Consider the following 24635-nt stretch of genomic DNA (forward strand, 5'->3'; position numbering starts at 1 on the left):
TATCTGGAGGGCCACAGGAGCCCCCTGGTCCTGTTCGGCCCGGGTATCACAGTAGCCCCTGGCTCCCGCGGGAGACGGCTCTTTGCAGCAAAGGATTTTGACTCTGCGCTTTCTCTCCCTCTCCTGTCCAGGCGATGCGTTTCCTTTCCCCTTTTATTCTTAGGGTATGTTTTCATCTTCGGCGTTCCCTTGCTCTGCCCGAGAGCACGAAAGACAGGCTGCGACCTCCCTGGACAGATGCCGGCCGGAGGGAGGCCGGCATCTCGACATCACTCCGGAAAGCCATCGGAAGTCAGGCCAAGGGCTCCTCCGAGAAACTTGAGACTGAGGTTTGCGCACTCCGCCCCCTCCCGAAGAGCCGGGCGTGTTGTAGGCGCCGCAGGAAAGAGGCGGAAATGCAAGTGGGCCCAGCGCAAGGGTGCAGGGGGATTTGGTAGGCCGCTGCCCGGCCAGGCCCACGGAGAGCCCACCCTGTCGGGTAAGTTCTGCAACCAGCAAGCCGCCAGAGGGCGGGACGGCGGCGAGGTGTGACCCCGGGCCTTTGCACGCAGCTCCCTGCCTCGGTGGCCAAGGACTGGCCCCTTCAGCAGCCTCTGCAGGCAGGGCTGGGCTCCCGGGGAATCCTGCTGCAGGAGCCTGGGGGGAGCCCGGGCTGCACGGCTGCACGAAACCCCCATGGGAGCAGCCGGGTCTGCCCTGCAGCTTCCTGCATTCTTGCACGCTGCACAAGCGGGCTCAGCCGGGCCCAGAGTCGTGTTAGGGCTGGGGGGGTTCCCCTGCTTTGGGGGCCCGCTCTCTGGATCCGTGGGGCAGGAGCCTTGGCCAGCCAGGGCAAGGTTTCGTGGGGCGGAAGAGGAGGACAGAACCTGGGAGCCGTGGGCAAGCAACCCCGGTGCCCCAAGGCTGCTGCTTTTCGCTGTGGCGAGGCTGCAAAGCGGTGAATCGCGGGGACCCTGCTGCTGGCAAACTGAGCAGGCAGCGTATACAGTGGGATGGGTTGCAAAAGATTATTTTTGTCTATCCTACACACTGACCTTTTTATGGTTCTGAAGAAACAGAGTAAGCGGGAATATTTCCGCCCCTCCTAATAGGATGAGGGGTTCTTGTATGCCAAGCTTTGGGCCAGAACTGGGGACTTTGTGACCTTCTAGATCCGTGTTTTTCAAGCTTGGCAACTTGAAGATGTGTGGACTTCAACTCCCAGAATTCCCCAGCCAGCAAGGCTGGCTGGGGAATTCTGGGAGTTGAAGTCCACACATCTTCAAGTTGCCAAGCTTGAAAAATACGAAGATGCTACTGAATTTCAGTTTCCAGCATTCCTCATCCTTGCCGTTCGTTCCTTGGAGTTGGGGTAATAGCAGCCCCAGACAGCCTGGCTAATGAGGAGGAACACTGGGAAAGGAGGACCTTCACATCTGGAGGGTGATAGATCCCCCCACCCCCACCCTTCAGGGCTTCTCTTTGGCCGCTCTCCCGGGCGTCTGAGCACCAAGGAAGATTCCTCACTGCTAACAAGGTGGGGTTGAAACTTCTCAAGATCAATCTGGGGTGCAGGAGAGAATGGGGAAGAGGGTCCCTCACCTGCCACCTGCGTGCCCGCAGCATCTGGGGCACAAAAGAATGGCCTGTCCTTAGCCTAGGTAGAGAATTGTTCCTGCCCAACAGAGTGGGTCTTCTGGTTTGTTCCACCGCCCTGCGATTCCTCTCCTGATTTATCTACAAACGCCTGACTATTAAACCCCGTTCTGTTCTTGCCGGCTCACGTTGGCTTGCAAACAGTGCCCCAAATTTCATCCTCTGTTACAAGCCTCCGCAGCTGATGGATGGGCCTAGATCCATCCCTTCTTTAAATTCCTCTTCTCCTTCCTCATATCACTTCAGGTCTTGTGCAAGTATATTTTTTTCCACGCCTTCTTTCTCTCTCACTAACTCCTTCCTCCACCCGCTAAGGTGTGTTACAATGTTGGTATATCCTTTCAGCTTCTGGGGTGCAAAAATCGACGCCCTGAGTGCACTCCCACTGTCTTTGCATTTGCATGTTGGAAATAATAATAATAATAATAATAATAATAATAATAATAATAATAATAATAATAATAATAAAAAAGCGTTAACAATTGGAAGTAGTCCCTTCAGCAAACTGGCAGAGGCTGCATGTATAGAAATGCTCGTAGGTTCTGCACTATATTTTATATTGAATTTACTTTGTCTGGAATGGGGGCTCAACGCGCAGGACCCCTGTTTCTTCCTGCCTCTGTCTGGAGGCAGAAGCTCAGACCCAAACATCTCCCAACATCTTTGTCCTTCAAAACAATTCTTGGAAATCAATGGGCACTCCAGGCAGGAGAGCTTGGCCCAAATCAGAGCCCCGAATTCCCCTTCCCCAACATACCCAATGCCAGTTCAAAGCAGAACATGAACGCTCATGTCATAAATTCTGCAGCAGCCTCAATAAACCCTGAGGGGGTCTCAATCCCAGCTCTTCGGTGTGGTCCAAAAGGGCTAGTGCTCTCTTCCACCCTGAAGGTGGTAGGCTAACCACGTAGTCCAGATGTCCTGTATCCTGGCCTGGCGGGGCTGTTGGTTCCATCTCAGGAACATGTTGGCGGGCGGCTTAGCGGTGCAGCCAATTGATCCCTAAAGCAAGGTTTTTGAAAACAGACGAGAAGGAGCCGTTTCCTGCTTCTTTCAGAGGTAGGCAGACATCCATGGCTACCTTCAGAGGTAGACAGACAACCATGGCTACCTTCAGAAGTAGGTAGACATCCATGGCTACCTTCAGAGGTAGACAGACAACCATGGCTACCTTCAGAAGTAGGCAGACATCCATGGCTACCTTCAGAGGTAGAGAGACAACCATGGCTACCTTCAGAAGTAGGTAGACATCCATGGCTACCTTCAGAGGTAGATAGGCATGCCAAGATTTTGCTGTGCTAAGGCTTCTACTGTACCACTATTTGCCCTCTCTTCTGTGAGCCCCAGATGTGGCCGTGGGATGGGGACTTCCAGGGTGCCACAGCCTCAGCTGGTCTTGTTCCCGGTGTCCCCATCTTGGTCCAGTGTGCTTGGCACCAGCTTTCACCCTCTCCGCCATCTGCCTACTCGATCCCTTTCCGCTGCACCGTCAGTCCCTCCTCCTCCTCCGCCGGGTCACAGCTGATATTCTGGGCCGTGATTATGGCGATGCTGCCCAGGATGACCCCTGCCCCCATGATGTCAAAGGGTGTGACGGCCTCCCGCAGCACATAGTACTGGACAGCCAGGGTCACCACCACTTCTGAGTGCAAGACAGCGCACACCAGCGCCGGGTGTGCTTTTGTCACTGCATAGCTGGCGCACAAGAAGGAGACCAGAGCGAGGAAGCTGATGGCCACCACACACGTCCAGGTCAAAGGATCCAGGACCATCACGGGGTCCTGGAGGAGGAACATGGCGGGGGAGCATACCAGGCTTCCAACCACGCCAAACAGGAAGGCGACGGTCACCAGCTTGGCGGGGAAGTCCAGGGCTCGGAAGATGACCAGGCCTAAGGCCAAGGCCATGCCGCCCAGGCAAGCCAAGACGTACCCGAAGGTGTCGTAGAGCTGGGTGCTCTTGTCCAAGTTCAACAAGTCCGGGACCACCATGATGATCAAGCCCAGGGTGCTCCCCACCAGCCCGAACCAGTCGTAGCCCGTCAGGCGGCCGTTCTCGATGCACAAGGCCAGTAGGACGGAGCAGATGGTGGAGGAACCCTTGCGGACGGTGGCCGCGTTGCCGCTGGGCACCACCATGAAGGAGCTGTAGGCGCAGCCGATGGAGATGACATTGATGGAGGCGTGGAGCAGGGTGCGCTGGCGGGCCTCCCGGGGCCCAAAGCAGGGCGCCTTCTGGCAGCGGAGGTAGCAGGCGAAGAGCAGGTGGAGGGTGCAGCGGAAGAGGAGGATCTCCAGGGAAGGGATCCCCGAGGCTTCGTTGGCCATGCGGGTGAATGGTGCCACAAAGCCGGCGGGCACGCCGCCCCCCAGGAGAGCCACCAGCAGGCCCTTCATGCTTTCGGAGAGACGGTAGCGATGCCAGGCTGGGCGGCGAGGGGGCGGGGCCGGAGAGCAGGGAGGGGAGAAGCGCAACAGGTCGGCCACCGTCCAGGTCGCTTTCCCAGGTGGGCCTGGGTCCGAGGCCATCGGGGGCATCTCTGGGTGGGACGGGCCCAAGGCCCCTTCTGGAACTGGAACCCAGCCTGCAGAAGAAGAATTGGGGGCAATCAGGGGGGCTGCAGCCACAGCCTCTGCCCATCCTGGGGCCTGACGCTGGCGTTCAGGAGGTGCTCTACCCGACCGGTGTCTGCAGGATGTAGTCAAAATGGTGGCCACAAGGGTGCAGTGGAAGCTCCGCCCCTTTTTATGCGCATTGTGCTGCCATCTTGACTGTCTTGACCACCCCCAGTGGGGCTTCCGCTGGCCAGCGCTCAACCTCAATTTAGAATAGCAATAAAGGTATCCTACTGTGGAAGAAGGCTGTGGGCAACTAAACACTTCACATGCAAAACACCCTGCTGGGGTTGGAGCAAGGGCTGAATTGCGCGCGCACTTGCTTTTTGATAAACCAAGTTCTGTAGGATAAAAGCCCAATATTACGAAGCCTGGAAAGTAGGCCTGCAAAGCAGCTGTTGGATTTTTCTAGCCAGTGTGTGCTGTCTCCAGAGTTCTCTGCACCCACCAGGAAAAAAAGCCGGGATTACTCTTGAGGACTAGGAACTTGATGTTCCTAGCACAGTGAGATAGCAAGCCACCAACGAAGGCGGTGCACGGCTAGGATGATACAATCTGACATTAGCGCCACTTTCCACCCTATCCCTTGTTTCTTCCTACAGTATACGCAGCATTATTCTTTTAGAAGAGTTAGATAAAGTAACAGGTCTGTTATGCATCTTGCCCTTCATTTGGAAATCACGCCCTTATCATTCTTAATGCCGATTCCCGTTTTGCGGATGAGGAGGTGCAGGTGGCAGAGAAGGGAGAGTGATGTGCCCAGGGCATGGCTTGGCTTTGGCCCAGGGATGCAAGCTCACCCCAGGTGAGTCTTGCACACGCGGGTGATCCCACACTCCCGGCGCCCGCTGTTTCCTGACGGCAGGGTGGCTGTGTGGTGTGGCCTGCTAGAGAGCGGGGCGTAGGGAGAAGGGCGGGGGCTGTAAAGGGGAGGGGGAAGACCCCTACCTGGGGGAAGGGGACACACCCACCTCCGGCCTTCTCCAGCTAACCCCTCTGCCACCACCAAATGTGTACCAGCACTTCAGCCACCTGGTCTGGCTCCCTTGCCCAGGAGGGCATTGTGATGTCATCCTGCATCTCTGTGACATCGGCCCCACACCTGCTGGGAGGGGGTCCCCGGCTGCCAGCCAGCCAGCTGGAGGGGACCCGCAGGATTCCCCCCAGGAAGGCTTCCGGGGGCTGGGCGGGAAAAGGCCGGGCCTGCCCTCAGTTGGAGCTGGTTTTCACGGCGTGGCTGGAGGCGGCCGGGGGCTCCCCGCTGCTCCCCCCGCCGCCCCGCAGAACGCTCGGCCCAGCGCCTTCTAGAGCCGAACCGCGCGGAGGAGGCCGGCTGGCCGGCGGGCCCCTGCGCGCCGTGCGCTGCCCCGCTGCAGGTCCGGGGCGGGCACGGCCCGCGGGGCGGGGCAGGGCAAGACAGGGCCGGCGCCCTGCCAGAGGTGCACCTCGCAGCTGGAGCGCGGGCCGCGGGATTTCCCGACGGAGCCGGAGCGGCCCGACCCGCTGGGGGCAGCGGTTCACCGGAGCGGGGCAGCGAGGCGTCCGTGCACGGCCTTCGCGCCGCAGGCGACCCCCGAGGGGTGCCAGGCCCGGTCCCCCGCGGCGGGCAGAGGGCGCCGGCCGGGCCGCAGCCGCGCCAGCCCTCGCGCTCCGGGCATCGCCGGGCGCCCCCGGCCTGGGCCCGCCCGCACTCCCTCCCGGGCGTCTGCGAGGAGTGGGCGTCGGCGTCCTGCCGGAGCGGAGCACTCTGCCCATGCTCGCGGCGGCCTTGCTCCGCGGGCCGGCCCGCCCCGCACCGGGCGGGCTTGAGCTGCGCGTTCGCGCCGGCCCGCTCCAGGCGCTCGTCCGGATGGCACGGGTAGGCGCGCGGGCCAAGTTGCGTGCGACGGGGCTGAGCCGCTCCAACTCGGAGCGATGATGTCAGAGGGGGCGGCAGCGGCGAGCGCGGCGGCGAGACGGGCTGAAGGAGCGGGCGGCGGGCAGGCGGGCGGGCGAGCGGCGCCCGTGCCAACCAGGCAGCGAGCATGAATGGCGGGGCGAGGAGACTCCATCTTGGGCTGCCCCCGGACGCTCGCCTTGGCACGCAGGTAGGCGCCCGGCCGGGCCCCCCGCTCGGCCGGGCCCGGGGGGGCGAGGCGAGGCGAGGCGAGGCTGGCGCGGGGACGCGCTCCGGCCGCGCCGCTGCCCTGCGCCCCCCGGGAGGGCAGGGCAGGGCAGCGCCGGGCAGGGCGGCCCTGGCTGCAGTCCCCGGGCGGAGCGCGCCCCTCCTCCCGCCTCGCCAACTAGCTGCGTAGTTTCGGCGCGGCTGGAGCCGGGGCGGGGAAGGGAAGGGAAGCGAAGGGACGCGGAGCGAAGGCAGCTGCCGCCGCCGCCGCCGCTGCAAGGGCGGCGCTGCGCTCTCCGGGCTCCGGGCGCGTCCTCCCGGCGGGCTGGGCGCGGGGCCCGGGGCCGTGCGCCCCCTCCCCACGGGGTCGTTGCTGCTGCCGCGGAAGTTGCGCCGGCCCGCAGCGCGCCGCCCCCGGGCTCGGATCGCGCCCGGCGGGCCCGGGGGCTCCCGGGGTTCTGGAGGCGGCCCTGCGGCACAGGAGCGGCCGGGCATCCTTCGGGGCGCGGGGGCAGCGGCGATCGGCCCGGGGCTGATGGGGGGATGCCGGGGGCGGGGGAGGCTCGGAGCGAGCGGCCTGTTTTGGAAAGCCTCGTTTGTGCCGGGGGGGCAAGTGGGGGGCGGAGAGAAAGATCTGGATATTTCGAGATTGCAAATCGCCTTTCCGTTTGCGCTGGAAGGAGGCACCTTCCCCGGAAACTCACTCCGTAAAGAGGGCAGCGGGGGGGGCTCATTCGGGCAGAGTTCCCCGCGAGCGCTTCTCCCTCCTCCGCGCCGCCTTTGTTTTTCTCCCCAAAGGAGCCCCGGTTATGTCCCGCAGCGGGGGGGGCTGGCCTTCCGGGAGTCGTAGCTGCCCGTCACCCCACCACCCCGTGCCCCCTCCCCCCGCGTCCCACAGCAGATCCTGCGTGGCCGGCCTCGCGTGGCCGGCCTCGTGCACGCCTGGCAACTTCTCAGCGCGCCGTGCCGGGACGCGGCCTTCCCCCTCTCGTCTGTGCCCACAGAGCCCGCTCCAGTTCTTCCCTGGGCGCACAGACGGCCCCCGAATTCTGCTCCCGCTTTCCTCCTCGGCCTTCCCTGCGATGCCATCTTTTGGGGCCCCGTGTGGGCAGCGGTTTAGGCAGGCACAAGGCATGCTGTGAGGGAGGGTGGCTAGCGCTAGTGGCTGGCCTTCGAGCCCTGCCCGCTGGGTCGCCTCCCATCCCACCTGCGCTCGGTCCTCTGGGCTGCTCTGTGCCAAACCTGAGCAGAAGACATTTTGGAGAGTGCCAGGGGTGTGTCAGGGACCCATTCCCACAGGTTGCGCTCTTGGGAAGGCCCTGCTAAGCAGCTGGATGGGCAAGAAAAGATCCACCTGCCCGTGCCCTCCTCTCCGCTGGTTTTCTCCCTGTGCCCTGCGTTTGCTTGGTCATCCTCCCGGGCAGGAGTCAGAAAAAATGGCTTGTGTTTTCTAAACACTTCTGGTAGGAGCTGGTGCTCAGCCAGGGTCAGAATCCAGGTTGGGGGCATCCGTTTCAAAAGGCTCAAGGTTTCGAGATCTTCAAGCTGGGTCTTCCTAAGCTGCGTCTTCCTGCCTGCCCCCCCCCCCCACCGGGGGTCCCGGTGACTTGATCTGGGAGAGAGAACAGCCCTCGCCCACTTCCTGCCATCTTTACAACCTTCCTTCTCTTCCCGGGCAGGGTGCATCACCCTCAGCTGTACCCTGCAGTGCCTTTTGAACGCAAATCACCAGCCCTTTTTCACTTCCTTCTTATGCGCATTTCCCGACTACCTTTGGTGGCTTCCAGTTTTGCTGCGTGGTCCAAATTTCCTCTCTTTCTCCCCGAGAAACACACAGAAAACATTCCCTGGCCACACCTCCTCTCTTATCAGCGCACATACATACGTTGACGTTTTCCTTTCCCTGCATTTCCCCGTGGGTTGCACTTTTTGCCCTGATCTGCAATCTCCAGTCTTCCTGACCACACTTCTCCATGCAACTTCAGCATTCGCCTTGCACGTTTTCTTCGCCTTTCCCTCCCCCCCCCCGCCTGTCTTGCTGTTTTCACACTTCCTAGGGCCACTATGCTAATTGGGCTGCAAGCCCTCATGCAAATGCACACCCATCGCTAGAGGCTGTTGAAAAGGCAGGGGTGGAAGAGGCGATGTGGACGTGGCAAGTCACAATGCTTCTACGCCGTTGTGCTTTGAGCACACGTTTGGCTTTCTATAAAGGTGGCCGTGAGGGGTAATGTATTTGTGGTGCAACTGGGGAGGCGCGAGTGTGCAGGTGCAGGGCTCAGTGTTGCACCCAGTCTTGGGAATTTGGCGGGGGGGCATTTCGTATGCAACGGTGCGATTCGTGGGAGTGTGTCCTGAGGGACTGCAAGTTGAGTAACCGCAGCAGAGAGAGTTTTGCGTCCTCCTAGGTGTGTTGGTGCAGAAGGGGCTTCCTTACAGTTCTGGGCCTGTTTTAACAGCAACGTGGCATCACCCTTTTTTACAGCACAGGCAGTGGGAGGAAGAATATTGCACATGCAGACACTTGTGCCTTTTAACTGCTTTCAAGACGCACGCTAAACTTTGGGGATTTTGCTGGAGTATGCAAGCAAGTGGGTGTTCATTTCAGATTCCCCCCTCCCCCAGGTCGGAGTTTCAGAGGCCCTGGAAACTCTGATGCGCTCACAAAACCCGCCTGGCCTTTCCATCTCCCCGCAGCCAGGACTGCTGGCTGGAAGAATTGCACATCTGGCACCTTCCTCAGGCCGATGCCCTTCCAGATGTGTGGGCAGCAGGCCCCTTAATCCCAGGGCCCCTTGCAGGCATGGTGGGCCAGCACCCTTCCCAATGGCGGTGACCCATTTTCAGGGAGCGTGGCCATGAGCTGCGTGCCCGTAGACCTGGCGTTCTCTCCCATCTCTGAACCGCTGGAAACTTTGAAAATGCCGTACAGGAGAAGGAGAAATAGCAGCGTGAGTGCCCTCCGGGCGCTGTGGTTGTGGCAGTAATAATGCCAGGGCCAAAAATAACCACTATATGGTGCCTTCGAGTATTCAGAGCCCGTCCCCTGTTTCGTGGCTGAATCCCTTTGCTCTTCTTAAGGGTGTCCCCTGCCTAATTTTGTACCCCGGCTTGCGTTCTGGGGGTGCCGTTGAAGCCCTGGGCGCCCCACCAGGCCGACCCGCTCATCCCACGCAGGGCACAGCAGGAACGTTCTGGAACCCGGGAATCTTCCTGCAACCCGCGGTTGCTCCAGCAGCCGGTCGGGGTCTTGGGTCAAGCCGGGAGCAGCCTTGTCCTGATGCTGGGTCTGCTGGGGGCGGGGGGCAGCGCGAGAGGCCAGTTGTGTTTCCCCGGGAGAATCCCAGCCTTGCGGATCGTCAGGGTCGCCTCGGCCTCCCTCCCTCCCTCCCTCCCTTTGTGCTGGGATTGTTTTCTACCAGTTTAGCCCGGCCTCTTTCGCTGCTGCTAACAGGAACAGGCGCTTTTGCATCAAAAGGTCATCCTCGCGTGGAAAGCTTCCCAGCCGAGCGGGTGGCTGTCGGAGCCGTCACAGGGGCCTTTCTGGACACGAGAGCTTCACTCTGGCGCGAGACGTGCTCTGACCTTGGAGATTACAGTGGTTAAATGCAAATAAAGAGTATTCTTAGGTTGATTCAACCCCCCCCCCAACTCTCTGGTTAGGCTCTAATCCAGTGTTTCTCAACCTTGGCAACTTTAAGATGGGTGGACTTCAACTCCCAGAATTCCCCAGCCAGCAAGGCTGGCTGGGGAATTCTGGGAGTTGAAGTCCACCCATCTTAAAGCTGCCAAGGTTGAGAAACACTGCACCCCATATTCAAACTTGCATCGTATGGTCTGGTTAGTTTTCCGTGTTCTTCTTCTTCCAAACCTGGACGGCAGTCCTCCCTCAACTCCATACAGCGGCTGGCACGTGAGCGAAAAGAGCGTCAGGAATTCAGGAGAACGCCATCTCAAACTTGGAATGGAAAGAATAAATCAGTTTTGCTGATATGAAGAGGAGGTGGTTCCCCCTCCCCAGGCAGCATTATGGGTACCAGATGGGCGAAGGAATATAAACGGGGGTTGCAAGCGAGGTTTCTAGGCAGCCCCTGGATGAAGAGAAAGTGTGAACGTGGATGGTTGTAACTTCCTTTTGTAGCCTGCAAAATCAGTCTGATTGGTGTAGCGTGTAAGAGACCTGGGCATGTTATTGCTTGTGCTCGGCATTGCTTAAAGAGTTTGACGCTGGATGGTTTTTATTTTTTCCCCTTGGCAACCTCTTGGTGGGGGTGTCCAACCTTTGTAAGAGGAGTTGTCCTCCGAGCCGAGGAATGTTGAGGGACGGGCCCTCCTTGTGTCTGTTTGCATGGAGCCGCAGCAGCGCTTCGGGGAATGTGCTGTTTAATGCGCACACACCTGCACGTTGGTGCGTTGTGCACACGTGCATGCAGAGGTGAGCGGGGACATTCGAACGCACCAGGGTAGGATTTGCGTTCTCCGGAAGATCGCTGGAGAAGGCCTCCGAGCAATTGGTGTGCAACTGGGCCAGCAGTGCTGAGAAGCTACCTCCGAATTCTTCAGCTGGCTTCACCAAGGGGAGTGGCTGGGACAATCTACTTCCTGTTCGGTGCCTGCTTCTGTGTGCTTTAGAGAGGGTGTGCGTGCATCTAAATAGAGCGTGTTTATCACTTCGATTTTTTTTTTTTTGGTAGTTTCTGAAAAAGCAGGGGAAGAGAGGAGGAACAGAGGAAACCATATGATATCATAAGCAATTCAGCCAATAATGCATTTCATCTCGTGGAAACTGGCATACCCATTGGCGCTGGATGCTGTGAGGTTTGGACTGGATAATCTTTATTTTTAAAGGAGCAGCGGCCTCAATCCCTTTGGGTTTTTCTTCTCCTGGTACCTTGGGCAAAAGATGTTCCGTTCGGTGCTTCCAGCTGTCGTCTGGGTGGACGGCTAACTCAGCCCACCGTCCCAGGCGTAAAGGACTTTCTCTGCAGCTCACAGGGGGCTTTGGAGGCCGGAAAAACACATAAGTGTTTGGGTGTTTCAGTGGTGACACCTGGTGTTGTTTTCTGGTTAATGATTTGTCAGTGCTTGGCTAGTCCTTTGGCTTGAAAGCAGTGTTTGAAAGAAAGACTCCATTGAGGTTATTAATTAGCCGTCAATTGGACCCTGCTGCTGATTTTGAAAGCTACGTCAGGCTGCTTGGGGCAAGCCATCAAAGCGGTTTGACCGACCCACTGCATCATCTGCGCTCTACTGTTTGTGCTGAGTTTCTTGCTCGCTTACAGAGATGGGTGTATGTGCCTAGGTGGGCTTGCATAATGGTTTAATCCAATTTTACACAACGCTTCACCAACCTTGCACCTGACTGTGCAGCCTGGTGTGCGCCTTGCAGTCATTTGGAACTCCTAATCCTGATGTTGCAACTACACCAGGCTGGTCCAAGACTCCTGAGCTCTGAGTGTACTGTTGGCTAGTCTCAGTTTCAGCTGCCTGTCTCAAACGCCCTGATTTCGTCCAGGGCTGCTGACGTAGGTCACAGAATTGCTTTCAGATATCCTCCAAAAGGCACAAAAGTGAGCTCTCTCTTCCAGTCCATGGTTTTGCCCTATATCCCCCCATGTTCTCTGCATTCCTAACTATTCTTTCTCAGGAATTTCCTAATGCTTACTCTGTGTAAACCCAAAGCGCTTAATGCTGTTAAGAATTACATGGAGACCTGCACAGTTGGACAGTGCCACCCTGCCTGACCCACATTTCAAAATGTCATCTGTTTCTAATGGACACGAAACATTTTTGTCGTGTTTCTTGCCGTACAGAGGCACGTCTCTTTTCCTCCTAGCCTGTACCAAGGCACGCACATCCCATTCTAGTCTGTCGTGAGTGAGTATGACAGATCACGTCCCAGTCTTCGTTTGCGTTCAGCTGCAACGCACACAAGAAACTCTGGGTTCAGACACGCATCCGTACAGATCACAGCAGTCTGTAACTCCAGATAATCCTTGCAGCTTGATCTGTTACACAGCAAGTTGATGCTGCCTGAATACAGCAGGCAGTGAGTTTTTAAGGCTGTGGCCTTTTCGTTGGCAGTTAAAATGGATCACCCCCTCCATTTCCACTCCGCCTTGCTGCATTTTTCTAGTGCTAAACTTGGCAGGTGGATGTTAACGCAATCCAGTCGGCTCTGCTGAGATCAGAGGCTCTGCGGAAATCAAAGGGGATCGGGTTCCTTCTGCAGTGTAGGCTCAGAGGCTCAGCACCTACCATGGCTTGGGAGGTGCGCTCGAAATGCACAGGGTCTTTAGCCCCTATTGATTCCAGTGGGGACAGCAAGATTGTTCACCCAGGATGGGGGACTTCGATGGCTGTATCTACAGAAGGGATGATGTGGGAAAGCGGAGATCCAGGAGCAAAGGGGAAGCGAAATTGGGCCATGATTTCCAAGGATCTTTGGATAGTACCTTTGTACTGTTGTCTGGATTGAAACCCAGGATATGCTGCTGAAAATTGGGGTGGGAGATGGAGATGGACATGTATCCCTGGTCTAGAAACAGTGCTAGAGTCCCTGGGTGCTCCATGAATGTTCTAGAATGCAGGTAGCGCATTGCCGAATTCCCGGTTGCGTTTTCTCTGGGCATAAAACGGTTAGAACCGGCAAACTTAGGATTGGAGGAGACCCAGCTGTTGACCCCTTATAGCCGCTGTTATCAAGTATTTGGATTTTTCACGAGCTTGAATATGAAAACCGATAGGAGGCTGGCCGATCGTGTGCTGCTCTCTTCAGAATCTGCCATTTGGTGATGAAGGGTATTCTGAAGTTATGTTTATGGCTCCCATCTTGAAAGTTTTCAGCATGGATTGCCCAGATAGGTGGGAGAAGTCATAAAATTATTTTTAGTGCGTAAATGTTGGCACGGATGGTGTTTCATGACTTCTGTGGTTGTGAATTGGGTGGCATTCCTCTGTCCCAATAATAGATAAGCATAACATTTCTCGAAAGGATGTTGAAAGCAGAAGAGTTTTTCTATTTTTAAGTGATCCTCCAAAAATACTTTTAACAAATAAAAAAAGTGGGAATCGTTTTCACTTTTATCTTTGGTCTGAATCCTAGCGAAGGTTCTGACTAAATAACAGGAATCGCAAATTTTATTTTTCTAAAAGGGAGTCCTAATCAATACAGCTGTTTGTTGCCTTTGACAGTGGGGAAAACAGAGCTTGTAATCTTCCAACCACATTGTCTTCCTTGGCAGTATAGCCTATCATTTAAGTTTTCAGGAATTTGAATTCCCGAGAGTGTCAGTTTCATTTTTTAAAACATCAAAAGAGATTTCCAGTTGATACTAGTGAGGAATATAATTTTAACCGAAGCCTTTCTGGAGGGTAGAAATTTCCAGGGCTTTTTCATACCTCCCTGGAGGCTAGTTCCTAACTCATATATTCCCTGCTGTAGCATCTCCTTATTACTTCTGTAGCCTCGGCCTGTCTCACCCAAAGATTTAATGGTAAACACCATGCTTGGCGTGCAGATGGTTCCAGTTGCAGTCCTGGACCTCTCCGGGCTGGCCCGCCTGAAGGAAATACCTTCCTGAAATCTGCCGCTTAGCCCAGAGGACCCCGGGTTAGCTGGGACGCTGGCGGTTATTTGACCTCATCTTGTGCCTGTGATCCGATTCCGACAGTCCTGCAAAAGAAAGCAAGCTGCCGCCCGCTTGACAAAATGCAGATTTTTCGAACTGCCGGAGAAGGGAGGTGGGGGGGGGCGCTCAGAACCACGGATTGTTTGGATTTGGGGTAACACGGTGCCTCTTTTCTTCTCCAGAGGGTCCAGCTCAGCCCCGTTGGGAGAAAACGGCATGAGGAGCACCGGCCCAGATGCCCAGTAGGTCTGGTCAGCTTGTTTCGGTAAGGCGACCTCCGTCCCTCCGCCATTCTTGCAAAGGTCTCATTGGCAAGGGGCTCTGCAGAAGGCCTTGCCCACCTGGCTCTCCCCACCCTGCACCCCCAGGTGGGTCAGGGCTGCCGCTCTCCAGATCCCCCTCCAGCGGGACCCTCCGGGCTCGGAAGGGTGGGAGCCACAGATCCACAACTCCAAGGGCAACACTTGGCAAAGTCTGGTCTGGTCTAGCCCACACAGTCTCTATGGAAATGCTGCCTGGTTCCAGGCGGGTTTCCTGTTCCGATCTCCATAGCAACCGGGGCTGTATCTAGGCCAGCGACTCTTTCTCTACAGCAATGGTGCCAGGATGTAGGCCGGACCCAACTTTGAGACCGCGACAACCAGGGTTGGGTTGGGAGGCCTCAAGTTTGGGGTGTCTCTTTTTCTAGACCCCTTTTTCGACTTGTCGCCGCTTTCCAGAGTAGTTCGCTGGGCCTGTTGTTTTTAGCATGTTTTTTAGCATGTTTTAGCATGTTGTTTTTAGCATTTTTAGCATGTTTTCCACTTTTGGGAAAAAGAAGTCTCACATTGCACCAGGCCAAGATGGGTTAGGCGGACTTGGAACTACGCTGGACCTGTATCTGGTTGCCGTGGCAACTTCAGGGTGGCCAGGGTTCCGGCCTCTCTCTGGAAACCAACTTCCTGATGGAGGGACTACAACTCCCAGCCTTCCCAGCCAGGGTGGGCAAGAGCCGTAGTCCAGACATCTGGAGAGCCCCTGTTTGGGTGCATCCAGGCTGTTGGTGCATTGCAAGTCTGCTTACCTCAACCGGCGTTTGCATTTGGAACGGATCTTCTTCTGTTGAGGATGGGGATTGAACGGAGATGTCCGAAAAGACTCTCGGCTGAGCTTTGGGTCGTTGCCATAATGGGAAGGGGGCCTTTGAAAAGGCGATAACGCCGCCCCTCCCAAACGCCTGCGTTTCCCCTTCCTCCCATTGCTGTAGCAACCTGTGCGTCTGCTGCTCCTCTGCGGGAGAGGGTTTGACCTTCCAGCCATCCGCTTGGCAATTTGAATTCTGCGAACGCTAATGCCACTGGGGCCCCCTGAGCCCCCTCCATGTCCAGATGGGGTGGAACATTAGATGCACGCAAGAGGCATCGGGCATAGGTTGGCATTCAATGTGCCCTGGGAACCCACAGGCAACGTTGCAGTCTGTAAAAGCTCTTTTACAGTCTAAAAGAGAGGAGAGGAGCCGTGCAAATTAAGCATAATTTTTGGGAAGGAGTGGGGTATCAGCAGGTGTTGGCTCTGTCTGGACTTTTTTTTTTGGCAACACAGTTTGTGGGGCACAAGATGTGGAGCGGTTTGCCTCTGATTTTCTGTTGACGGCAGTTTTTACCGACAGTTGTAATGTGATCAGCATCCTGGATGGGCACTGTGTTAGGGGCTTCCACCCCCCTTTTTGAATCCCATTGACCAAAGGCTTTTTACAAGCTGCTCTTTCTGTGGTGGACTGTTTCTATATACCCATATTTCAGATGGGGAAAACTGAGGCAGGACATGGGAGACTTCGTCTGAGGGCAACCCCACTAGCTGGGTCATATTGGCCACGCGATAAGCCTGTTGGACAGTGGTGAAGCAAGTTCTCCTAGGGTGTAATTGGATTTCATTTCATCAGGTTGCACACATTTAGGGTAACCGAGCAGAATCAGCTCTTTATTTATCTTTCCTCCCAAGTTACGTGGAGTAAGATAAACGGAATTTTCCTATTATTGTTGCCCCAACCTGGTGAGACAGGTTTGGCCAAGGTCATCTGGTGAGACTGATATGTACACAGGGATGAGAAGCCATTCTCTCCCCGTGCAGTTTGGTAAGGCGAGGGAAGAAAAATTTAAACGTCGGGAGCTATTTGGCCGCATTCTTAAGCACCTGTACGGATGTCTTGAGGTACTTGCAAGTTTTCCCAGGCTGGACCAGGCAGCGGCGTCTCCAAGTTAGGAAATCCTACATTTCTTATTTTGAGGAGATCCAAATCCAGGCGTCTGTCTTTTGCAGCGCGCTCTCCCCCTTCCTGCCCTACCAGTGTCCTGCTCCTGGCTTTGCATTTCATTTTCCATGTTGGTGCAACAATCCGCGGCTGTTCTCCCCCCCACCCCCCGTCCCTGTTGCCGCTCCCTAGCCAATCTGCTGACATCAGCCTCCATGACTCACAAGCAACCCAGCCCTATAAAAATCCACTCTGCTTCCCTCCTTTTCTTTTTTAATCAGCTTGGGCGTCATGCCGGCTTCAGCGCTCCCCCGTTTCAGAGACCTACCCACTCCCACCACCTTTGCCTGTAGCCAGCAGCAAAGATGGGGTTCCTCCTTTTCCACATCCCCTCTTGCTTTCCTCGAGGGTCTGTGCGCATAGGTGGGGGGGACACACATGGGTAAGTGAATTTTGCTCTTCTTCCCTTCCTGCAGCGGCTCACCTTTCTCACCCAGGTGGAAATGTTCGCAAATAGGGGTGGAAAAAGTGTGCCGCCTGTGAAAAACGTGGACGTGTGTCTCCCAGATATACATGCTGGACAATTTTAGGAAAACTGAAGGTCCTAGGGAGCACATTGCCCTGTTCCTCTCCTTTGGACTTAAATCACAGAAGTTGTCTAATATTATAAGGAGGAGAGTCGTGTTAGTCTAGGTAGCCAAAAATCTGAAGGAGTCTGGTAGCACCTTTTCCGACTAACACATTTTATTAAAAGGAAGAAGCTTTTGTGAGCTTATGAGAGTAGTCTAATTTCTGATTCGTTCCCCTGGGTGTTTGCGGGGCGTCCTTCCCCGTGAAGTTAGAGCCTTGTGCTACAGAAACTGAGTCATGGGTGTACATGGGCAGCCCTTTGATTCCACAGCGGACAGGGCTGCGTCTTCCAGTAGCCACGGCACGATGCTCAGTACTGAGGGATGCTGGGAGATGTTGCATCTTCTTTACCCAACATGGTGCCCACCAGAAGGCCAGGGGATTGGCACGCATGGGCGTTGAAATCCCGCTGGTCTGGAGGGCAGAGCTTCCCTGGGCTGTCTGGGAAGGGGCTTCTCCCAACCGCATCAGCCCTCCTGGGATCTTTCGCACGGGATCCTCTGCCCGACGGTAGATCCATGGTGTCGTTCTGGGAGGAAGCCCCGGGGTGTGCCCAGGGCCTTGGCCGATTTGTAGCATCTGAGGAAGGTCAGCAGTGTTTCAGACCTACAGGTGGAGGGATGCGGTGCCCAAATTGGAGGGGGTCTCCTGCCGTCGGCAGCCAGTTGGCAGGCACAGCCCCCGGGTTTGAGGCTTGAGGGGTTCTTGGGGGGGAATCCACGTCTGCCTCCTGCCCACCACTTAGCTTGCCCTCCGCAGCCACGTTCAGTTTGACTGCTGCATCCCCCCTCCTCAAATCCCTGCTCCCCACCCCAACGTGGTCTTCCCTTCCCCCTCCTCTCTTTCTCTCTCCTCCATCCCGGCCTGTTTCCATAGAAACCCCCTTTCCGTTTGGATACTCCCGTCACCGCCAGGAAAGGCTCTGAGCGTGCGCGTGTGTCTGGGCCAGACCGACGGACACAGAGAGAGCGCTCCTCCTGAAAGGATCGTTCCTGTGCGGTTCTGTCCGCGCTGATACACGCATGCTCTTCCTACGTGTGCAACTATGCAGGCTTTTGCAAAACCCCGGTTGGCAGGGTTGCAAGTCTGGTTGGCCGTGGGGGGAAGCAGAAGAGAGAGAGGGGCAGGGCAAAATGGAGGGCACACCATCCTTTGGGCACACAAGAAGAACTGGCAGAGCCAGGCCAGTGCCAGCTTTTGGGCACCAGAGGAGCCAGGCCTGGTGCCTAAATCAAGATGGAGCAGGTTTGGCTCTTCAGCCCAGCTGGCACTGGAAATGGTGTCCTTCAGCCATTTTAGGTTGCCGGGAAGGGAATCCCTTGAGCGAAATGGCTCTGCCAAGGGGAAGAAAAAGCGGGACGGAAGCTGCATTTTGGAAAGGAGCAGAAGGGCTTCCTCGAGCCAGGGCCGGCAGCTGGGGTCAAGCAGGACTTTCCTGGGTGCTCCTGGCATGGCCTGTTTGGGGCCTGCAGATGGCTCCTTCCTGCTGTTCTTGGTTGGGCGACTTCCGCTACCTTCCCAGATTGCAGGAACTGACATCTGAAGGGCTGCCTCTCCTCCTTCCCCTCCCACTCCCATTTCCAAAAACCGTGTCCCAGCAGCCTCAAATTTGGCCTCCCTGCTCCGGGGAAACCTCTTTTGGCCCCAAGCCATCCTCTCCTCCGAGGCAGATGTTTTGGGATCCTCCTTAAGTGGCCCCTTGCCTTTGCAGGAAGACCTGGCTTCACATTTGGCACAACCCCTTTTTCCCCCCACCCTTTGCTCCCCCAAGGAAACGTGAATTTGCTCTGCGGCCTTTCTCAACTTTGGGGACTAGATACAGCAATGTTTTTCAAAGTTGGCCATTTGAAGAGGTGTGGACTTCAACTCCCAGAATTCTGGGAGTTGAAATCCACACCTCTTCAAGTGGCCAACTTTGAAAAACAACCGATAGAGCCCGAGGAACTCCCAACTCCAGGACCCTTGCCTTCTTGCCCAGATCCCTGACGTCACAAGATCTCCGTCTCTCCTTTTCGCTGTAGGTCTGAGGCAGCACAATGGCTCCAGTTGTGGAGGTCACGGACATCAGCCACTCCAATTCCCTTTTGATCCAGCTGAACGAGCAGCGCCTGCGCGGTCAGTTCTGTGACATCACAATCATCGCCGAAGACACCAAGTTCAAGGCCCACAAAAATATTCTCGCCGCCTCCAGCCCGTACTTCAAGGAGGTCCTTTCAGAGGACTCGGTGTGTCGCCAGCCGAGCCAGATTCTGGAGCTTCCCGACATCCAGGCCAAAGTCTTCTCGGACATCCTGAACTTCATCTATAATTCTCGGCTCTCGGTGCCCAGTCCGGCTGTCGCCAAGGAGATTGGAGCGGTTGGCCGGCGCCTGGGCATCTCCCGCTTGGAAAACCTGGATGACCCCTTGGCTGATGTCAAGATGGATAGCTCCGGCATTGCCTGTGCTAGAGCTTGCAGTTCGCCCATTGACCTCACCTGCCCTTCCCGCTCCACAGAGCCTTCCAGCCCCGTCTGCTTCCAGGATTTGACCAAAGCATACAGCCCCGGGCAGGAGGCCCGCCCTGACTCTGAAACAGAAACTGCCAAGATCCTCTACAACCTCAGCTCCGTCGCAACCGTGCCGCCTCCCCCGCCCTCCGACCTGACTTTCATGCTGAAGGAAAACGTGGGTTGGGACCACAGCCTCCCTGCGACTCCCCCTGCCCCCTCTGCCCACACAAACGACGGGGCCCAAGGGGCGGCCTCTTCTTCCTCACCCCCACCCCCATCCGGGGCTTCCTACCCAGCCAGCAGCACCTTTTGCTGCGGTAGCTGCCACCGTTCCTTTACCACGTCTTCTGCTCTCAGCCTCCACGTGAAGCTCCACCGGACGCGGCGCTCGCTGTCCTGCCGCCACTGCGGGAAAAGCTTCATTCACATCAAGCGGCTACAGACGCACGAAGTCTTATGCAAGGAGGTGGAAAAGCCCGAGCAGGGTGCCTCTGCGGACAAGGCGCCACCCAGCCCCGTGTTGCCTTCCAAGCCGACCGCAGCGGCAGCATCTTCCAAGAAGGGCGTGCTTTTCCGCCACCGGGGCCCGCCAAGGGTGGATTATATCTCTGACCAAGACCACTTTGTCAAAGTGGTGGACGGGCACATTATCTACTTCTGCACCGTCTGCGAGCGGTCCTACATGACCCTTTCAAGCCTCAAGCGCCACTCCAACGTCCATTCCTGGCGGCGCAAGTATCCGTGCCGTTACTGTGACAAAGTCTTTGCCCTGGCTGAGTACCGCACCAAGCATGAGGTTTGGCACACAGGGGAGCGACGCTACCAGTGCATCTTCTGCTGGGAGACCTTCGTTACTTACTACAACCTGAAGACTCACCAGAAGGCCTTCCACGGCATTAACCCTGGGCTGATATCCTCCGAGAAGACCCCCAATGGGGGCTACAAGCCGAAACTTAATGCTCTGAAACTCTACCGCCTCTTACCCATGCGTTCCCAAAAGAGGCCCTATAAGACGTACAGTCAGGGCGTGGTGCCAGAGGACCTTCTGCACCCAGCTCAGGCTGTCCCCATGACGCTGGGGGAAGGCGACTCATTGGACGGGAACTTGGTCTCCTCGCTGAGCACTAGCGACGTTGCTTCTGTGTTCACCACCAAGGGCCCCTCTTTAGAATTGCCAGAGGCAGAACAGTTCCAGCCGCAGGAAGCCGTGAGCGCCGAGGAGACGTCCGTCCTCCCAGCTACTGGTGAGAAGGCCCACCTGGACAAGGGGCCACGGTCCTTGAGCACAGAGGCTCCCACGGTCATCGCCTACGGGCGCCCCGCCTCTTCGGTGATCGTTCATAGCACCTCAGTGAAAGCGCAGGCCCCTTCGGTGATCACGTACAACAGTAAATCTTCAAGCGCCCCGTTAACGGCAGGGTCTCCCCCGCTGCTGTCACAGCCCCCACCTTCTCCAGTGGTGGCCAAACCCATTAAGAAGCAGGTGCTGAGGGAATACATTCAGTCACAGAAGATGGAGGAACAGGCTTCGGAAGAGGACGGGAGCGAGCAGGGGCACAAGGCGAGGGGGCCACGGGCTGGGCGCACCATGACTTACATGGCCAAGCCGGCCTACGTGGGAGCCACCTCTGAAAGCCGGGCTGCGCCGCTCTGCCAGATCACGGTGCGCATTGGCGAAGAAGCCATCGTCAAGCGGCGGATCTCCGAAACAGACCTCATGCTGGACAAGAGCAGCCGGGTTGGAGGCAGACGCCTGGATTTTGGCAGGGACCAGAGCGGAGAGAAGCAGCAGCATGCGCTGCCCCCAACACTCCACAGCAAGCGCGACAGGGTGTACGCCAACGAGAGCGGCGAGGAGGAGAGCGACCGCGGAGACACGGAAGACCAGCTTTGGCGCCCTTACTACAGCTACAAGCCCAAGCGGAAGCCTTCCGGCGGAGGCGGCCACGGCGCGGGCAACTCCTTGCCGAAGGTGAAGAAGTCGCGGTGGCGTCACAAGCTGCGCTCCCTGCGGTGGGTGAAGCGGTCAGAGGAAGCCAAGGAGGGGGGCAGAGCGGGAGCTGGCCCGCCAGGCTCTGCTGAAGGATCTGGGGCGCAGGGAGCTGCCTCCGAAAGGGGCGAGACGGAGCAGCCTGCCAAAGGGGGGGGCGGGCGGGGCTCAGAGTGGAAGCACGAGTGTGGCGTTTGTGGCAAACTCTTCTCCGCCCTCAAGAAACTGAGGAAGCACGAGCGGGTGCACGGGCGCCTCAGCAAGGACGACCAGTCCCTGGCGGCCCTGCCCGGTACCCCCCACCGCGTAGGCCGCAAGCCTCTGGTGAAGTTCGCCTGCGCCCACTGCACAAAGGTCTGCAAGACTGCGGCGGCGTTGAGCCGCCACATGAAACGGCACGAGGGCCAGCCGCTTGAGCAGGTGCCCCTGCCGGTGCTCACCACGGTCATCGCCTACTCTAAGAAGAGCACCGAGGCGCCCCTGGGCACGCCCCCAGCAGTGGTTAAGGAGGAGACCACGCAGGAGATGCAGGTCTCCTCTTCCAGCGGGGAGGCTCCCGCGGGGCAGCCAGAGGCACCCGAGGAGGGTCATATGGAAGTGGCGCCCTGCAACGGGCACGCTCCGGCCCCTCTGCCCGAAGAGGAAGCCTCGTCACAGCAGGGGGGAGAGAAGCCCCCTTTTCACGAGGAGCTGCCTGCCCACCCGCCACTGCTGCAGGCAGCCGCCACCAGCCTCGCCGAACTGCCCCCAAATCTGCCCCACTCTCTTCAAGACCCCGTCATCTCGCACACGGGCCTGGTCCAGAAGGAGGCTCTGGCGTCCCAGGAGATGGCAGAGGACCGGTACCCGGTCCAGGAGTACCCCTTGCCGCTGCTGGTGCCGGGCAGCTGCCGGAGCAGGAAGGATCTGGAAGACAAGCCCTCGTTCCTGGCTTACCCCAGCACCATCCAGTTCAACGCCGTAGGCAAAGCAGGGGGCAGCAGCGGAGACGGCAAAGTCAGCTTCTACCCCGATCCGTACCCGCTGATGTACGGGCACCAGTTGCTAGCCGCCTACCCGTACAACTTCACGCTGCCGGTGGCTTTGAACATGGTCGTCCCGGATGACAAGGGACAGCCACTGCCCTTTCTGCCCAGCGTCTTCAGCTACTCGATGAACCCGTGTCGGGGCGTGGGGCACGATGGGCCCCCCGGATCCCACGGGGGCGTGGGGATGGGCGGCTCAGCTCGGGAGAGCAGAGGGGAGCCCACGGCGCCCGAGAGGCTGAAAAAAGGGGGTCTCCTTTGAGGGACGGCGGGCCAACGGGGCGGGAAAGGGGCCACGGGGCGATGCGAGGTGAGGCGAGAGGATGGCCGCCCCCCGCCCTTCTGTTCTGAGAAGGGGCGTGTGTGTGTGCAACCCGGCGGGGGTGAGTGCAGCGGGGCGCCTGACGCGGGGCAGGCGGAAGGGAGCCCCCCTCTTCCTAGCGTGGGATGTATCGTAGAGAAGACTTCTTAAAAAATAGCAAACATAGGTACAGGGTACCCTCATTCCCCCGCCTGGTTCCTCAACCCCCCATGAATGTTGTTTGTAGACACAAATAAGAGTGAATTTGCACAAGGAACCGCTCTTCTCTACCCCCCCCGCCCCCTCCGCACGGCAATTTCTGGCCCTTTTCCTTCGACTCCTGACCTTTTCGCCACTCCTTTGTACTTTTGCTGCTGGGGGGGGCGCTGTTTTGAAAGGAGGAGCCTCTGCAATGGAGCTCCTCTCCTGCTGGGGGGGTCCTTATTCTGCGGACCCTTTCCCTTCCTCCTCCCCCCCCCCCCGCCAATTCCTTCCTTGCTCTTCCTGCAGCCCGGCTCCTCCACTTTGCTGCACAGCTGCCGGGGGAGCAGGAGGTGGCAGAGGGGGGAGCGTGTGCGTGCGTTTTGTTTTCCAACTCGCTGGAGATGAATCACATTTTCCTTTTGGCCAGAGGAAGGCCGCGGGGGGTGGGGGGGAGGCAGCGCTCGCCAAGCCAGAGAGGAACGGAAGGACGCTTGTTCTGGGTCTCTAGGACCCCACCTCGGAAAGGTGGAAGGGCCCTCCCCCAGCAGGCTCCCCCCCAGCCAAGTTGCGCTGTACCATGGCCCCCACCGTCCCCCAGCCAGCGCACACAAGAGGGCACCAGGTGGGGGGAACATGCGCGCGCACGGCTGGCAAGAGGGCCCGTGCAGGGTCAGCAGGCTTGCCCTCTCTGGTGCCAGCAGCAAAACCCACTCCTCTCCCCCCACCCCCAAAAAACCCCCCAACCATATAAATGACCAAGGATCAGCAATAGGTAATTTTAGCTATACATGTAATAGTGTTTTTTTTTAATAGTGTTATGTTCTATTTTTCAAAATGGGTGGCCTACTTTAAAATAATAATAATAATGGGGCAGATATCCCTGGTGAAACCCGTGGAGAAAAAGCCTGCACGGGATGGGCGGCTTAAATTGCGGGTGCCAGGAGGAAGCGAGGGCTGAACGAAGGCGTTTTGTCATGGACCAGCGAGGTTTGCGTCGCAAAAACCCCGTGGCACCGACCCCGGAGAGGCAGCTCCAGCCTGCCCAACGTGGGCACTCCTTCCTTTCTTCCCTTGCCAGCCCCCCTCCAAAAACCCTAAATGCTTTTCGGGGCAAGGAGAAATGAAGCTCCAGTGATACATTCCAGGAAAAAGAAAGAAAGAAACAAACCCTGCACATTTGAGGGAAATGAAAATGTATTTTTAACAAGCAAAACAATAGCCGTTTTCCTGTTAAAAGCCAAAGCTTAGACCCAGTGAACTTTTCGAGTCTTCCTTCCTCCCCAGTTCAAAACACAAACATGCTGTCGCGCACCGGTTTCGATTGATGAGTGTTTTCTAGAAGGACCAAAACCCGGACGCTTTATTTTACAGTTAGTTTAATTTTGGAAGGGAGAATTGCATAAACTGTTCTAAAATAAATTTTCACCGGTAGTTCTATATGTAAAATTTTATTTTAGATCAGTTTGTTTTTCCTTTGTTTTTTCCTTTTTTGTCTTAGGCAGATGGAGGGGGGAATCCAGAATGTTGCCCATGGCTCTGCTGCCTAGAGGGGTCTGGGAGTTGTAGTCCCGAACCCATCCGGAGGTTGGAAAGACTGGCCTAAATTTCCCAGCTCCCTCCCACCTTCCAAATTAACTTTTTTGGCCCCCACTGCAGGGAAGCCTCTGGAGGGTCCCCTTCTCCAAGTCTTTTTCCTGCGCCAGTCATAGGTTACAAGCCACAGCAGCAGCATATGTGAATTCTTTGGGGCCCCCTCCCTCCCCCCGTGAAAGACCCATC

General features: G+C 57.2%; 2 protein-coding genes across 8 annotated transcripts; one reads left to right on the forward strand and one right to left on the reverse strand.

The window, feature by feature from the left end:
• Positions 1 to 23139, forward strand: ZBTB4 (zinc finger and BTB domain containing 4). Of its 7 annotated transcripts, none has more exons than XM_088142321.1 (3): positions 1 to 478; positions 14168 to 14250; positions 18867 to 23139. In XM_088142321.1, the coding sequence occupies exon 3, from the start codon at positions 18882 to 18884 to the stop codon at positions 22611 to 22613; it is 3732 nt and encodes a 1243-aa protein (XP_087998447.1). In that variant the 5' UTR covers positions 1 to 478; positions 14168 to 14250; positions 18867 to 18881; the 3' UTR covers positions 22614 to 23139. The 7 variants fall into 7 exon arrangements, with proteins under 7 accessions (XP_087998447.1, XP_087998446.1, XP_087998445.1 ...); XM_088142320.1 differs by lacking the exon at positions 1 to 478 and adding an exon at positions 5258 to 6108; XM_088142319.1 differs by lacking the exon at positions 1 to 478 and adding an exon at positions 6158 to 6337.
• On the reverse strand, positions 1950 to 4470 carry LOC103061121 (solute carrier family 35 member G3-like). Its single transcript, XM_088142337.1, has one exon. It carries the CDS (start codon positions 4170 to 4172, stop codon positions 3099 to 3101), a length of 1074 nt encoding a protein of 357 aa, XP_087998463.1. The 5' UTR covers positions 4173 to 4470; the 3' UTR covers positions 1950 to 3098.
• Positions 23140 to 24635: the final 1496 nt, after the last annotated feature.

This window comes from Python bivittatus, unplaced genomic scaffold, assembly GCF_059951505.1.
Source record: "Python bivittatus isolate LINGU-HERP-01145 unplaced genomic scaffold, Pbiv_v1 ctg000370_np1212, whole genome shotgun sequence".
Classification (NCBI taxonomy): Eukaryota; Metazoa; Chordata; class Lepidosauria; order Squamata; family Pythonidae; genus Python; species Python bivittatus.

Coding starts and splice junctions, on each gene's coding strand:
- ZBTB4 (XM_088142321.1), top strand. CDS start 18,882: ATGGCTCCAGTTGTGGAGGTCACGGACATCAGCCACTCCAATTCCCTT.
- LOC103061121 (XM_088142337.1), bottom strand. CDS start 4,172: ATGCCCCCGATGGCCTCGGACCCAGGCCCACCTGGGAAAGCGACCTGG.